The sequence below is a fragment of the Musa acuminata genome, chromosome BXJ3-2 (assembly GCF_036884655.1).
Source record: "Musa acuminata AAA Group cultivar baxijiao chromosome BXJ3-2, Cavendish_Baxijiao_AAA, whole genome shotgun sequence".
Lineage (NCBI taxonomy): Eukaryota > Viridiplantae > Streptophyta > Magnoliopsida > Zingiberales > Musaceae > Musa > Musa acuminata.
In genome coordinates, this window is record NC_088350.1 from 24921664 (window position 1) to 24934358 (window position 12695).

The 12695-nt window shown below is 40.8% G+C and overlaps 3 protein-coding genes across 7 annotated transcripts; 2 read left to right on the forward strand and 1 right to left on the reverse strand.

Moving 5' to 3' along the window:
- The first annotated feature begins 3019 nt into the window (after nucleotides 1-3019).
- Nucleotides 3020-6646, forward strand: LOC135631436 (MADS-box protein EJ2-like). 4 transcript variants are annotated; one of them, XM_065139110.1, is made up of 8 exons: nucleotides 3020-3294; nucleotides 4853-4931; nucleotides 5285-5346; nucleotides 5485-5584; nucleotides 5921-5962; nucleotides 6050-6091; nucleotides 6240-6370; nucleotides 6471-6646. In XM_065139110.1, exons 1-8 carry the CDS (start codon nucleotides 3110-3112, stop codon nucleotides 6550-6552), a joined length of 723 nt encoding a protein of 240 aa, XP_064995182.1. In that variant the 5' UTR covers nucleotides 3020-3109; the 3' UTR covers nucleotides 6553-6646. The 4 variants fall into 4 exon arrangements, with proteins under 4 accessions (XP_064995182.1, XP_064995183.1, XP_064995184.1 ...); XM_065139111.1 differs by having other exon boundaries at nucleotides 6056-6091; XM_065139112.1 differs by lacking the exon at nucleotides 6050-6091.
- Nucleotides 6647-8277: 1631 nt separating this feature from the next.
- Nucleotides 8278-9111, reverse strand: LOC135630988 (LOB domain-containing protein 1-like). Its single transcript, XM_065138337.1, has 2 exons — nucleotides 8791-9111; nucleotides 8278-8713 (listed from the first exon to the last, which is right to left on the reverse strand). The coding sequence occupies exons 1-2, from the start codon at nucleotides 8977-8979 to the stop codon at nucleotides 8459-8461; spliced, it is 444 nt and encodes a 147-aa protein (XP_064994409.1). The 5' UTR covers nucleotides 8980-9111; the 3' UTR covers nucleotides 8278-8458.
- Nucleotides 9112-9885: 774 nt separating this feature from the next.
- Nucleotides 9886-12157, forward strand: LOC135631904 (protein PLASTID TRANSCRIPTIONALLY ACTIVE 7-like). Of its 2 annotated transcripts, XM_065140015.1 has the most exons (4): nucleotides 9886-10035; nucleotides 10137-10193; nucleotides 10271-10321; nucleotides 11692-12157. In XM_065140015.1, the coding sequence occupies exons 1-4, from the start codon at nucleotides 9973-9975 to the stop codon at nucleotides 12022-12024; spliced, it is 504 nt and encodes a 167-aa protein (XP_064996087.1). In that variant the 5' UTR covers nucleotides 9886-9972; the 3' UTR covers nucleotides 12025-12157. The 2 variants fall into 2 exon arrangements, with proteins under 2 accessions (XP_064996087.1, XP_064996086.1); XM_065140014.1 differs by having other exon boundaries at nucleotides 10137-10321.
- Nucleotides 12158-12695: the final 538 nt, after the last annotated feature.

Consider the following 12695-nt stretch of genomic DNA (forward strand, 5'->3'; position numbering starts at 1 on the left):
AGGATGAGGAACACCTCGGGCGACACGGCCGAGAGTCCCTTGGTAAGTCCGGGGGGCGACAAACTTGGGTCGTTAAACAGGCGCCAGTAGCGATCTGGCGAGTAGCGATCTGGCGTTGAGGCTGGGATCCCCCCATCTCTGAGGACGGGGAGAGGCTGATCTTCGAGCCCGACAAAGGGGTGATCGATCAGTGGTTCTCCTTGGGGTGAGCTCCTGCAGGATGCTCCTACGACATGACCCTCCTTCTAGCACCAAAAATATTGTTGAACTGATGTGTCATGGCTGATGAGTCAGCACGGCCCGGTCCACGAGTCAATGTCGGGAGTCTTTGGTCGGCTGAGCTGGTTGTCGAGGTCGGTCAAGCCCTTATGATGGGGTGTTGGCGCCGGGGTGTTGACCAGCGTCTCTTGATCCGGACGCCGGTTAGTGGCTCGTAGTCTGGACGCTGGTCGACGACTCTAAGGTTGGAACGCTTGTGGCTCGAGGGTGGCTACTTTCCTGCAAGAATGACCTCTGTCGGGTGGTTGCCAACTGTGGCCCTTCCGATGAGCAAGTCAGCAGTGTGTTGATCTATTCTTTTTTTCTCCCCTGGGCCGGATGCCGACCCGTGGTTTTTATACTACTGTACGAGGGTCAGTCATACTTGGGTTTGGTATGATGACCAATCCTTGAGAGGTGAGATAGTACCTTCGTGTGGCCGTCGTCTCAGGATACACGTAACGATACCATACGATGTCATCCCAAACTTTTCGGGACAGGACGTAGCGAGCAATGCCTTAGTATAGATTATGGCTCGGTGCATGAGGATACTTTTCTTACTGATATGACTATAATGTGATATAACATCGATCGTAACATCGTCTGGACCCAAAATAAAATATATCTTCTCTTACGGTCTACGTTGCATGGTGCAAGGGAGGAGGACAAAAAAGAAGGGAAGGGAGTGTATCTTTTAAAAGTGGGTCAAAAGAAGAGTTGACGGTACCAAAGTGTAAGACTTTTTTTAGTGGTCAGAGAGGGCGGCCTTCTTTTGCTCTCGTCAAGAACTGAGGACTAGTCACATCAACTACAGCAGTCACTGATTCCTCCTCAAAGCATGGTAATGGCAAGTGATCCCCATCACCCATGTCTACAAAACTCTCTATCTCTCTCTCTCTCTCTAAGTATGGTAATGGCAAGTGTTCCCCATCACCCATGTATACAACTCGCTCTCTCTCTCTCTCTCTAAGCATGGTAATGGCAAGTGATCCCCATCACCCATGTATACAACTCCCTCTCTCTCTCTCTCTCTCTCTCTCACACACACACACAAAATATTCACAATATCATTTTTTGACAAACCTATTTCAACTCCTTGGACCCAATTATAACAAATATATATTAAGATTTTCTTGCAATTATATACTTGTAGAAAATAGACATATAATTGTCACTATTATTATGTCTTAATCTCCAGAACAGTACTTTAGAAACCACCGCCCGAACTCTTTATCTTCTTCATACATGAGATTAGATTTGCCAGCTCTCATGCATAGGGCAGCAGTTCCTCGGAGTATGCTCATTCCTAACCTCATCTTGCTGTCTGCAATCCTCAGAAAGCATGAGTTCTAGCAGCGCATTCTGATGCCACTGCCGTCGAGACGTGGAAGCAATACGAATCATGGTGGTGGTGGAGGACACGAATCAGAAGCTGCAACAGCATATAGTAGTTTTATCTTCATCTCAATCGGAACAGATAGAAAGAGGGTTGCGGCGGAGTGATGGAATAACAAGGCAACTTGCTGCCGCTCATGCTGATGGTATAGCAATTTACGACCATTGGTATCGGATTCCAACTCCCTTGGCTCGTCTTGAGATGCTTATCAGTATGTGCTTCCTGATCCGAATTCTTCGTGTTTCTTGGTTCAACCTTCAAATGATTCGAGAAGAAGTTGGCATATCATAGGCCTCAAAAGAGAAAACATTTGAGGCTCCGACCTAACCTTAGAAGCTTGCCATTGGCAACTCCTTTGTCCTATCGACAACCTCCTCTGTTCCACCTTCAAGTCCATCGAAGTCGAGTCCGACCGCTCAACAGCTCAAACGATCAAGTCCTTAAAGCCATGACTTTGTAATATTAATCAAACTCACCGATTAAGATAACTGAGGATGAAGACGAGCTAAGCAAGAGGGAAAGGGTGAGAATCTTCTTTCAGAGATCGAAAGCCTAAATAGCAGCATCATGATTGAATGTTATAAGTCTTCGTCGCTCCTCTTCTAAACGCATGAATTATCAGTATGGGTCAGAAGTAGCACTCGGTAGATCAACTGTGGGACCCATGTTCAGCAGCCAATGGGAAGACGTAACGCGTCCACGGTCCATGATGCCTCGCCCTTTGCGTCACTGTACTCTTCGTCCTTGCGACGAAGCAAAAGGAGGTAAAAGAAGAGGGAGGGGTTCGCCTCGGCTTCGTCTGTGACTTGTACATGCAAAGCCAAGAAGCCATCATTACCGTCACTCCTCTTGGTAGATTGGAGGGCGGAAGGAAACGCCGAGGACGGTGGTCGGTAAGTGCTTCAGCTCAGTAAGAACTCTGGAGTGACGTACGTAGGGATGCATGAAGCCATCCGTGTTGTTCATACGCAGTGCCTACGGAAACAAGAGAACAGTTGCTTTAGGCAGAAGCTATATGCTCACCGGTCATTTCGATCTCGTAGATCAGATAAATGAACTCCCCGAAGAAGTGACATGGTAAGGAGCTATCCGAGAAGAGGGATTCCTCATACCTTAACTTGTTCTCACAAAGTCTGATTCCTCATACGTGTCGAGCTCACGAAACCCTAATATACTGCCCCATCATTCCATCGAACGGCCCTGCAAATCCAGCGGCCATCTCATGCATGACGCCCTCTCCATGCTCGACAGGTGTCCGCCTTGTTCTCGGACGTGCACGCCCTACCAGAATTATTGCAGGTGGAATCATCCGAAAGCGAAAGAAGGAAAGCAAGAAAGAAACATGCTTCTTATCACAATGAATCGCAAGCAAGCTATAGGAGCAGGTAGTGGCAGCGCACACAAGAACCATCAGGAGACGTGGAAAGAGTGGGAAGAGGAGAGATCACATACACCATGGGGAGAGGGAGGGTCGAGCTGAGGAGGATCGAGAACAAGATCAACAGGCAGGTGACGTTCTCGAAGCGGAGGAGCGGGCTGCTCAAGAAGGCCTACGAGCTGTCCATCCTGTGCGACGCCGAGGTCGCGCTCATCGTCTTCTCCAGCCGCGGCAGGCTGTTCGAGTTCTGCAGCAGCGCCAGGTGTCATGAGAACAACTCGTATATCGACTCTTTCTTCTGTCTGCTGAACTTTCAGCTTTATTTCCCCTCTTCTTGCTGCCAACACACGACTCAGTCTTACACCATCTCATGCTCCTGGGTGATGAGATGAAACTTCATGTACGACCTCCTTTGTTGAGTAGGTTACCTGGGTGTTGCTGCTTATCTTTATCTGTAGATCTCAGGAGGCCCTGTTCCATTTCAGTTTCCTAGGTTTTCTTGTCTGCTTTCTCTTTTATTTTTTGCGAGAATAGGTTGGGTATTTGATGTGCTTCTTGTCCTTTGAAGGATCTGATGGGGATTCTCTATTATTGGTCAACAGATCTCTCATCACTACTGCATATTTATTGGAACTTAATATCCTTGGCCTGTTCCCATCAGTTCTTTACCCTTTGTTTCTGATAGCTGGTTGTATCAGCAAGAATTATAGGCACATCATACAGTTTCTGATGAGTCTCCTGTCACCAAAAATCCATGTATGAGACACTAATCATGTAGAAAATTATTAGCAGCAATCATCAATTCCAAAAATACTATAGAACTCTTGATTCAGGTTGAGAAAAGGAGGATAATAGCCTTAATTTCTTCTTCTTTTGTTTTTTGTTTGTTTTGCAGGAAGAGAATAGCCTCAATTCATTTCAGTGATAATTAATGGAATGAAAAGGAATTGATTCAGAGAGTCAGATAAGATATAAAGGACTTAAAACAGAGAAGACATTAGCTTTAATTTAAGTTAATTCATATTTATATATATATTTCCATTTGATGGAGTGGTGGATGCCATTGAATCACTACTTATGTATGAAGCACCAACTGGGAATCTTGAAGAACACAGAAGAATCTTTTTTACATATGTACAGCCATAGTATGGCTTTTGAGATATGAATGCCAGACTTTTTTGAACATCTGAAAAATAAAATAAAATAAAATAACACTTACCTGAAAAACTTAAAAATCATCAAACCACTGAACCTGCTAAATATATGAAACTTTTTTCTCTCTTCTATCAGACTGTTGATCTTTCCATTCCTTCAGTGGCAACATGAATTTAAACCAATCTTCTTACTACTGCTACACCAAGTGGTCTCAGTTGAGACATATATGATCTATGCCAAATGATTTATTTAATATGTTACTGGCAATAATACTAGTCTATCTTGACACTTAAGTTACCAACAGCCACTATCTTTATCTTCAGGTCAAATGGTATGCTCAACTCTCAATTCATGAGTTCCCTTTCCATGATCAGGTGAAATAGAATATGACCAAAAGAACAGAATTCCACCTCACTTTGTTAGAAAGTATTACCACTTGGAGTTGTAAGCTTCTGTTCTCATGGTGTCTTTGGGAGAAGTTATCTTTAATGATCTTCTATAACATCAATTTGATATGCTTAGTCAAACCATTTTACCTTTGCTAATTCATTCTTAGTCATGACTTGGATATAATTGGGAGACTACATCCAGTAAATTATGATTAGTATTTCTTTACCTGCCAATTTTGCTAGGTTATATGAACACATGTTTTCTCCTTCACACAGCCTGCTTAAAACAATCGAAAAGTACCGAAGGTGCAGCTATAATGCATCAGAAGCCATGGTTTCATCGAATGACACACAGGTGACTATCTCCATCACAGGTTTATCTTCATCCCTTCTGTATCCATTTCTTGGTATGACATCTGCTAACTGTGTTTGGTGAAACATACTGCAAGATCTGCTCATGAAACTTCATAGGGCTCTATTTTCATGTTCTTGGGGATGTTATACAATCAATAATCATGTCATGTTCTACATTGTGCTTCTTTGTAGAAATATGCGTGTCGATTTGAGTATACAAAACTCATACTTAGTTTCATAAGAAATATCATGGATTTGCCATGTTCTTCCAAGTATGTATCCTCATGTGGTGTGTGATCTTTGATTTTGCTTGACTCGATCCTGACAACGCTTGTATGTTTCGACCGAAAGCAGAATACTTACCAGGAATACCTGAAGATGAAAACACGAGTCGACTATCTACAACGGTCTCAGAGGTAGTGTTTGAGGCTGTACTTTGATGAAGGTTCTCTGTTGTTTACTGCAGTATAAGTTCATACCGTAGTCGCCATTTCTGCAATTGATACGTTGAGAAGTGTTCGGTAGTGACTGATGCGTTGTTCATGTCATTGCAGAAACTTTCTTGGTCAAGATTTAGATGCCCTAAACATTAAGGAGCTCGACCAACTCGAGAATCAAATCGAGACGTCCCTAAGGCACATCAGATCGACAAAGGTGCTTATCGAGAATAGATACTGTGTTCGATCCATAATCGCATTGCTTGCGTGACAATTACATTTTGACTTCATCATCATGCATAATAGGATACCGCTAGACTTGCACTGTAACACAAACAATGAAAGATTGCAGAATTAGGAGTTATTGTTGACCATGAAAGTTTAAGCTGCACATTACGACATCATGCAATGCCTATGATATTAAAGCTTGGATCCTAACATTTCTTGAAAGAAATCATTGTGTTTGCTGGTGACAGTGATGTGATTATGTCAAACATAGAGGAAATTAATCTCATGTTATGTGTGATATTGATGCTTTTGTACATGCTTACAGACCCAAGTAATTATTGATCAGCTAACCGATCTCAAATATAAGGTAAATTTACTCCGCCTAGTAGTTTCATTCTAATTTCCATGATCAATATGGATGTTTTTGATCCGATCAGAAGTTACCTATGTGTAGGAACAGATGTTGCAGGAATCTAACAACATTTTAAGAACGAAGGTAGAGAAGCAATATGCCTGATGGCAATTGTTTTCGGCTAATGCTTAAGATCGTCATCGTCATGTCGATCTAAGTTGCCCACCTCATCATTTCAATTCATGTTAGCACAACCAAGTTAATGGATTAGGTTTTTGCTTCTTGATGTCAGCTGGAAGAAGTTGGTGCAGAGAATTTGCTCTCGCTCTCATGGCTAAGTGGTGGCAGCCACAGTGCCGATGAGCCTCCTCGAATAGAAGATTTCTTCCAACTTCCAGAGTGTGACCCTTCGTCGCAAACCGGGTAATTAATGTTCGGTCTTCGAATTAACTTGGTGGATCAATGAGAATGTATAAGACTCAAACTGTAATGTAATAATTCTTTGGCTAATGTGGATTTGCAGATGCAGTCAGGTTTGCACAGATCTGTCGAACAGCGAAACGATGTTGCAGGATGTTACTGGGCTCGTCGCTCGGTTGATGTGAAAGGATGTTACGATGTTCTCCACTGATACTTTTTTTGTTTCGACTATTTGTAATCAAGTATAAGAAGACCAGAAGGATAAGATCTTTGGGTTGATATATGTTGCAGATCAAAATCTAATATGCAAACTAAATAATTGTTGGCATAAAGGTAAGTGTGCTTCTCTACGGTGTGTTCATGCATTTGATTTGCTGGATGGATGTGTGATCGGTTCATGTAGTTTCGTGGAGCTCTAAGTTGGAAGGAAAGAATACAAGAGATGTGAAACATGTTTGATGGATGCATGATTGCATGCTGTTCTTATTATTTTGAAGCTCTAAATTAATTGTTGACTCGCTCATATGTAAATTGACTGGGAAGATTGCAAGATTGACTTTCTCAAGAAAAATCGATTTTACGCGGATATTGTTCTTAGAAAAATTTGACTTGATCCAAATAATAACTGGTTTGATTATTATTATAACTCCCAGTATAGTGTAACCTTTGGTATTTCACAATATTATTATTATTATTATTATTATTATTATTATTATTATTATTATTATTATTATTATTATTATTATTATTATTATTATTATTATGTTTAGAGACTATGAATATTATAGTTATAAAAGATTAATGATTAATATTAGTGATAAAAAGGATATAAAGGAAGACTAAAAAATTTTAATAGTAACTATAAATAAAACTTTTAAGTATTTTAAACTTAACTAAATATATAAATTTTTATATATTTTAATGATGACAAGAGATTCATATAGCTAACTCTAAATAGTTAGGACTTATGATTTTATTATTATTATTATTATTATTATTAGATAAAATCCTTAAAAAATCTAAAAAAAATTACTTTTCCTTTACAACATCCTTTTTTGGTTTATTCTTGTATGGGACTTCTTCTTTTTTTTTAATGAGATTATTCTTGATCTCCTTTTTTGGTTTATGTCATATTTTATTTGCTTGGCCCTTTATTCGTCATTGCCACCATAGTGCCCAAGGCGAGCAGTCTCTCAAGAGGTGACTAGCACCAATAAGGGATGTGATAATGTTTGCTAATAAAGAGGATATGAGAAGAGGATAAGCTATCGAGGGTCACAAAGTGATCGTGAGGGGGCTATATGCGATGGAGATTTATGGCCCAACTAAAAAGTGTCGTGTGTGGCTCAACACCTTTAACATCGTTGCTTATTGGTTTCATAACCCCCAAGGTAAGGCTAACTTCTTTTACCTAAGCTCCCATCGGTGGCGATGCAAGCACAATATCCTTCAACCCATTATCAATATCGTCAAGTCTTCCACCTTACCTAAAAAGTTTTCTCAAGAGACTGTTTACCTCGATTATCATGACGGATGATGAGTGGAGGTGATGGGGTGAAGGCATGGCGACAAGGGCGTGACGACAATTACGAACGAGGGGTAGAGGTGATGGAGCGAAGGCGTGGTGGCGACAAGAGCACGATAACACGAGGGGTAGAGGTGATGGGTGAAAATGATACTCGATAGGGTAGAAGTCAAGGGTAATTTATCTTTTAGAAAATAGGTGGCTTTGAACTCTAAGAATAAGCTACTGAAGAAAAAGTAAATTTTGAGGGAGTTTTTAAAAAAAATAAATTTCCTTTTTTTGATTTTATTTTGTTAACTTCAGCAGCAAATTTCAAATGCTGTCACCTTCGCAAACGCCACAACAGTCTTCTGCATCACATCCTTCTCGCCTCAAATTGCGTGTCTTACCAGCCACATAATAATATTTAATTTAATATTAATAATAAATCATCACGAAGTGTTCCCCTGCATTTGAAAGAGAAACAAAATGACTTGCAGCTTCATTTACATGCCCTCATCTCTGTCCTGTCTTACCCTAAACCTTCACTCTTCAGCGACGCCACTCTTCGATCCATCGAACCAAAGTCACTTGCTGCAGTGGGCGTAAAGGAAGCCGTCGACCTCCGTAGCCCCCATCAGAGCACTCGCCAGCTGATCTCTCTGCAAGTGCGCCTCCAAAACCTGCTCTTGCACCGCTCTCAGCTGGCCCTGCAGCTCCTCCACGCACCTCTGCAGGCACAGAACGATTCCAGCGCATCCATACACGGGGTCCTGCAGCCTTGCATGAGCTTCGTACACCATGCTCTTTATTGCGTCCTCCTTCATCCCTTCCTTCACCACCTGCACCGCCATCGCCAGCATCATCTCCATGCTGGCTAGCAGAAGACAAAGAAGCAGGGGATTGAGCTAACACGTACTTGAAGCATCTTGACGACGTTGCTGGCTCCGAACACCTTGTGCACGCTGGCGAACTTGTCGGGCTCGTCGGCCGGAAAGTACGGCGCAAGCAGGCATCCGTGGTCGCACTTCCGGTGCAGCGTTCGACAAGCAGCGCAGGGAAGATCCAGCCTCGCCCGTTCCATCACCACCTTCTGCTCCATGTACATGGAGCTGCCTTTCTGCTATGGTCAATATATATAAGCCTGGATCATGTCGATGCTCACATTTAGCACTGTGGACTGAGAGTCGAGCTGAGGAAAAATGAGGCATTGTGGAGGCCCAGCAGAGAGAAAAAAGTAGCCACTTGAAGGGGAGAGTTCATCTCCATTCTTTGACGGTCCTTCCAAACCTAAGTATTAGAGTTATTAATCACTTGGCATTATGTGAGTTATGTTAGGCAGCCTTTACGCATTGATAACCATGTACGTGGCGTGATCTTGATCTCCTCGATACTTCCAACCTACACCACTACGTAGCTTAGGAATTAATGTTGAGTGCATGTATGTGTGTGAAGGTTTCAGATGATTGGTGAGACCGAGTTCGGCACTTGTCATTTGGCTGAGAGTGTTTTCTGGTATGGGTTTTGTCAGGCAGCTGCAACTTTCAACGATGCAAGTCTCTGCATTGGGACAGGACAGCAGAGAAGGAAGAGCGCAGAGATATCTCTTTCGTGATGGTGAAGAGAGATGTTGTTTTCTTTCGGATCACAGGCGATGATTGTTCCACACGATTCAGTCAACAGCACTTGCTGAATCATCTATGCATGGCGAGATCAGTGTCGCCTGAAGCTTTTGTATGTGGACTTGCATCAGATGAGCAGAAAAAGCTGACCCCAATCGATCCATATCAGTAGCAACAGAGACAAACTTTTGTCTGTAATTATTTATATATATATATATATATATATATATATAATCATTTTATTAAAGAATAGAAGAAAATAAAAATCTGACCCAATAAAAATGATGAGGATGGTTTAGAAATTAGAATAATTGTCTAAAATAAATATTTACTTTAAAAGCCCATTAAAGACGGCCCAAACCCATATTTCAAGAAGAAGAAGAAGAAGAAGCCCAACTAAGTGCACCGTCTCTTCTTTCACTTGTTTTCCTTCTCGGGATCACTTCTCATCCGCACTCGGCTATCGAACACGGGTGGGCATGGCCTTGGCGGCGCACCACCTTATCCGATGCCCTCCCCTGGCGACGGTGGCGCCGGCACTGGTGAGCTCGAAAGCCCTCCACTGCCACACCCTAGGCGTCTTTTCTCGTCTCCACCTGACTACCTCCCTAATTTTCTTTCTCTTGTTTCGTGTCTCCCGCAGAGGACGGAGCGGCTTCCCCGTCTTTGCTTGATCCGCGGCGCCTCCGACAAATCTCAGGTTCCTCCGATCCCTCTGCGTTGCTCTCATCTTTATTGGACCTGCAGAAAGATCCTTTCTTTGTGTTCTGGTATCAGGATTCCGGGGAAGGTGGGAACCGAAGGCGGATTTGGCGGCGCCGCAGACTGGTACGACCATCGGATTGGATTTAATTCTTATTTCTCTGATAAATTTGCAATATTGAGTTTCTCATTTCAAGATTAGCATTTGTTTGTGCGGATTTGAGCTGCAAAGATTGATGCTTTAATTCTCAAGAATTATTGTCTTTGGTTTAGTACAAGCGACTCCGTTAGGGTTGGTGAAATGTGGGGTCTAAGGTACAAGATTAAGAAGAGCACGCTGGAGATCGTTGGAGATGATAGTATTCTGCTTAGGAGAATTGTCAGTGGTTTTTCGCTCTGAAGATGTTTAGGAAAATCTATAAATAGGAAAGCAAACAGATTATTAGACGCTTTAGAGCTTTTCAGGGCATTACTTCATCTATATATCTTCTGAATCACAGAAGCAGCCTCTCTGGGAATTGCATCAGTGGGAAATTGGACCATCCTTTTTGGTTTCATTTTTTTTTTCTTTTACTTCTTAATCATTCATTCTTTCACTTTCTTTTGCAATTCTGTGCCTAAAATAAACAAACTGTGAGTAATTATAGTGCTTCATTCTCCATTCTCCATTCAATCATGCATCTCAATTTCATTGCTTGAGATTAGGTTGCAATCGATAACTAGAACTTCGTTCGTGCAAATTGGCCATATTATCTTAATAAAGCTCCTCTTCTTGCCTTAGTGTTTGCTCAAACTTTAAGCTAGTAAGAATGTTGATTATCGATTGCAAGATCATGAAAGCGGTCCTTCTTTCACCACTCACTATCTGTCAAAAATTGATGAAGTTCTTGTCATGATTTTTTTGCCTTTTTGAGGGTTTTGGATAGAGATCAATAAATAACTTGAAGCAGGACAACAAGTACACGTAGGTGATATGTTCGATCATCTTCGTAACTGATTGAATTCGTTCTCTATGTCGTCAGGAGTATCTGGGAAGTATATGCACTGTATGTTATGGACTCTGGTAATGGAGTCAATGCACTGTATGTTAGATTCTTTACCAACTGCATCTTGATTGCACCATCTTATCCTACATTTGCAATACCATTCATTTGCCTTTCTTATTTATGTTTATGTGTGGATTAATTATGAGGATCGAGTCTGGTCATGTAACATTCTTTGGTGTTGATGATTAATTTCTCAATTGTTAATATCATCAGCTACAAATAAATTATTTCTTCTAAAATCATTTGGTGTTCTTTAGATACTTCCTGTTGGTTCCTTGTAAATCATGTCAATCTTTTGAGCTTTAGAAGTAATTATAGCGAGGATCAAGTCTCCGTTATCATTCTTTAACCATATTGTGCAGTTTGAATGATGAATTATGTGCAACATTCTATCAATGGACATGGCACTTACAATTAAGCTAAAAGCATGCATGTGTTTGCTGCTTTCAGACAAAGAACGATGACAAGTTGCGCTACAAGATGGATCGGATCCCTTTCCTGGAAGAACAGGTGAGAAAGATCAGAGAAAATGGGAAGGTAATGTCCATGGACATTGAGAAGCTGATGCTTTCGGAGGAGAACAGGTTTGATTTTGTTAACGAGGTGGCCGCAGAGGCAACTTCCTACATCGAGGCAAATCGGGACGAGTACGGATCCAAGAAGGCCATACTACATGTGCTCAGCAACCGTATGAATGAAGCCGGATTTGAACGCCCAGAGGCGTACATGGAAGAGGACCCCTTCAGGCCCGGACCCTCCTATTTGAAAGAACTTGACACTTAGCTTGTTTTTGCTGCTTATTATCATTAATCTCGTAGTAGCATGCCTTGTCTACATTCTTATGTTTGCCGAACATTTTGTTTCTCAACTGTTTAGTATTTATGTTAGAAGAAAAAAAAGGAAGATTCTACCTTCAGAGTTGATCTTTTGAGGATCATTTCGAATTAATAGCGAGTTAGTAAAGAGGTAACACTAATAATCAGATTGTCCTAATTATTTGGAGGCGGCTATATGAACATTTTGATAGGATTCAGTTATATAAAAAACATCTTTAGTTATATTATATATATTTAAATTTTTGTTTATAATTTTTATTTTTATTTTGTATTTTTCCTCTTTCTCTCTTCGTACTACTATTTTATCTACTATAAAAATATACTTAATTATTCATGAAAATATTTATTTTCTTATTTTTCCTAATATTTTCATACATGCATAAACCAAAAAAGTTGAATATTGGATTTCATCAATAGTTTGCTTTTGTTAGTTCATTAATCATCTTTGATCCATCTTGATTAACATGTTCTTGAATATAAATCAACTTTTATTTACTTTTTGACACAGGTTGAATATTTTTATTACAAAACAACTTTTATTTTTACATAATATATGTATTACTTATTATTTATATGTTTTTTTTATCAAAAATACAGTTCCATTTATACGTGAATTAT

Coding starts and splice junctions, on each gene's coding strand:
- LOC135631436 (XM_065139110.1), top strand. CDS start 3,110: ATGGGGAGAGGGAGGGTCGAGCTGAGGAGGATCGAGAACAAGATCAAC. Junction 3,295..4,852: donor GAGTTCTGCAGCAGCGCCAG/GTGTCATGAGAA, acceptor TCCTTCACACAG/CCTGCTTAAAACAATCGAAA. Junction 5,963..6,049: donor TAACCGATCTCAAATATAAG/GTAAATTTACTC, acceptor ACCTATGTGTAG/GAACAGATGTTGCAGGAATC.
- LOC135630988 (XM_065138337.1), bottom strand. CDS start 8,979: ATGTACATGGAGCAGAAGGTGGTGATGGAACGGGCGAGGCTGGATCTT. Junction 8,714..8,790: donor ACGTCGTCAAGATGCTTCAA/GTACGTGTTAGC, acceptor ATGGCGGTGCAG/GTGGTGAAGGAAGGGATGAA.
- LOC135631904 (XM_065140014.1), top strand. CDS start 10,002: ATGCCCTCCCCTGGCGACGGTGGCGCCGGCACTG. Junction 10,036..10,136: donor CGACGGTGGCGCCGGCACTG/GTGAGCTCGAAA, acceptor TGTCTCCCGCAG/AGGACGGAGCGGCTTCCCCG. Junction 10,322..11,691: donor TTTGGCGGCGCCGCAGACTG/GTACGACCATCG, acceptor TGCTGCTTTCAG/ACAAAGAACGATGACAAGTT.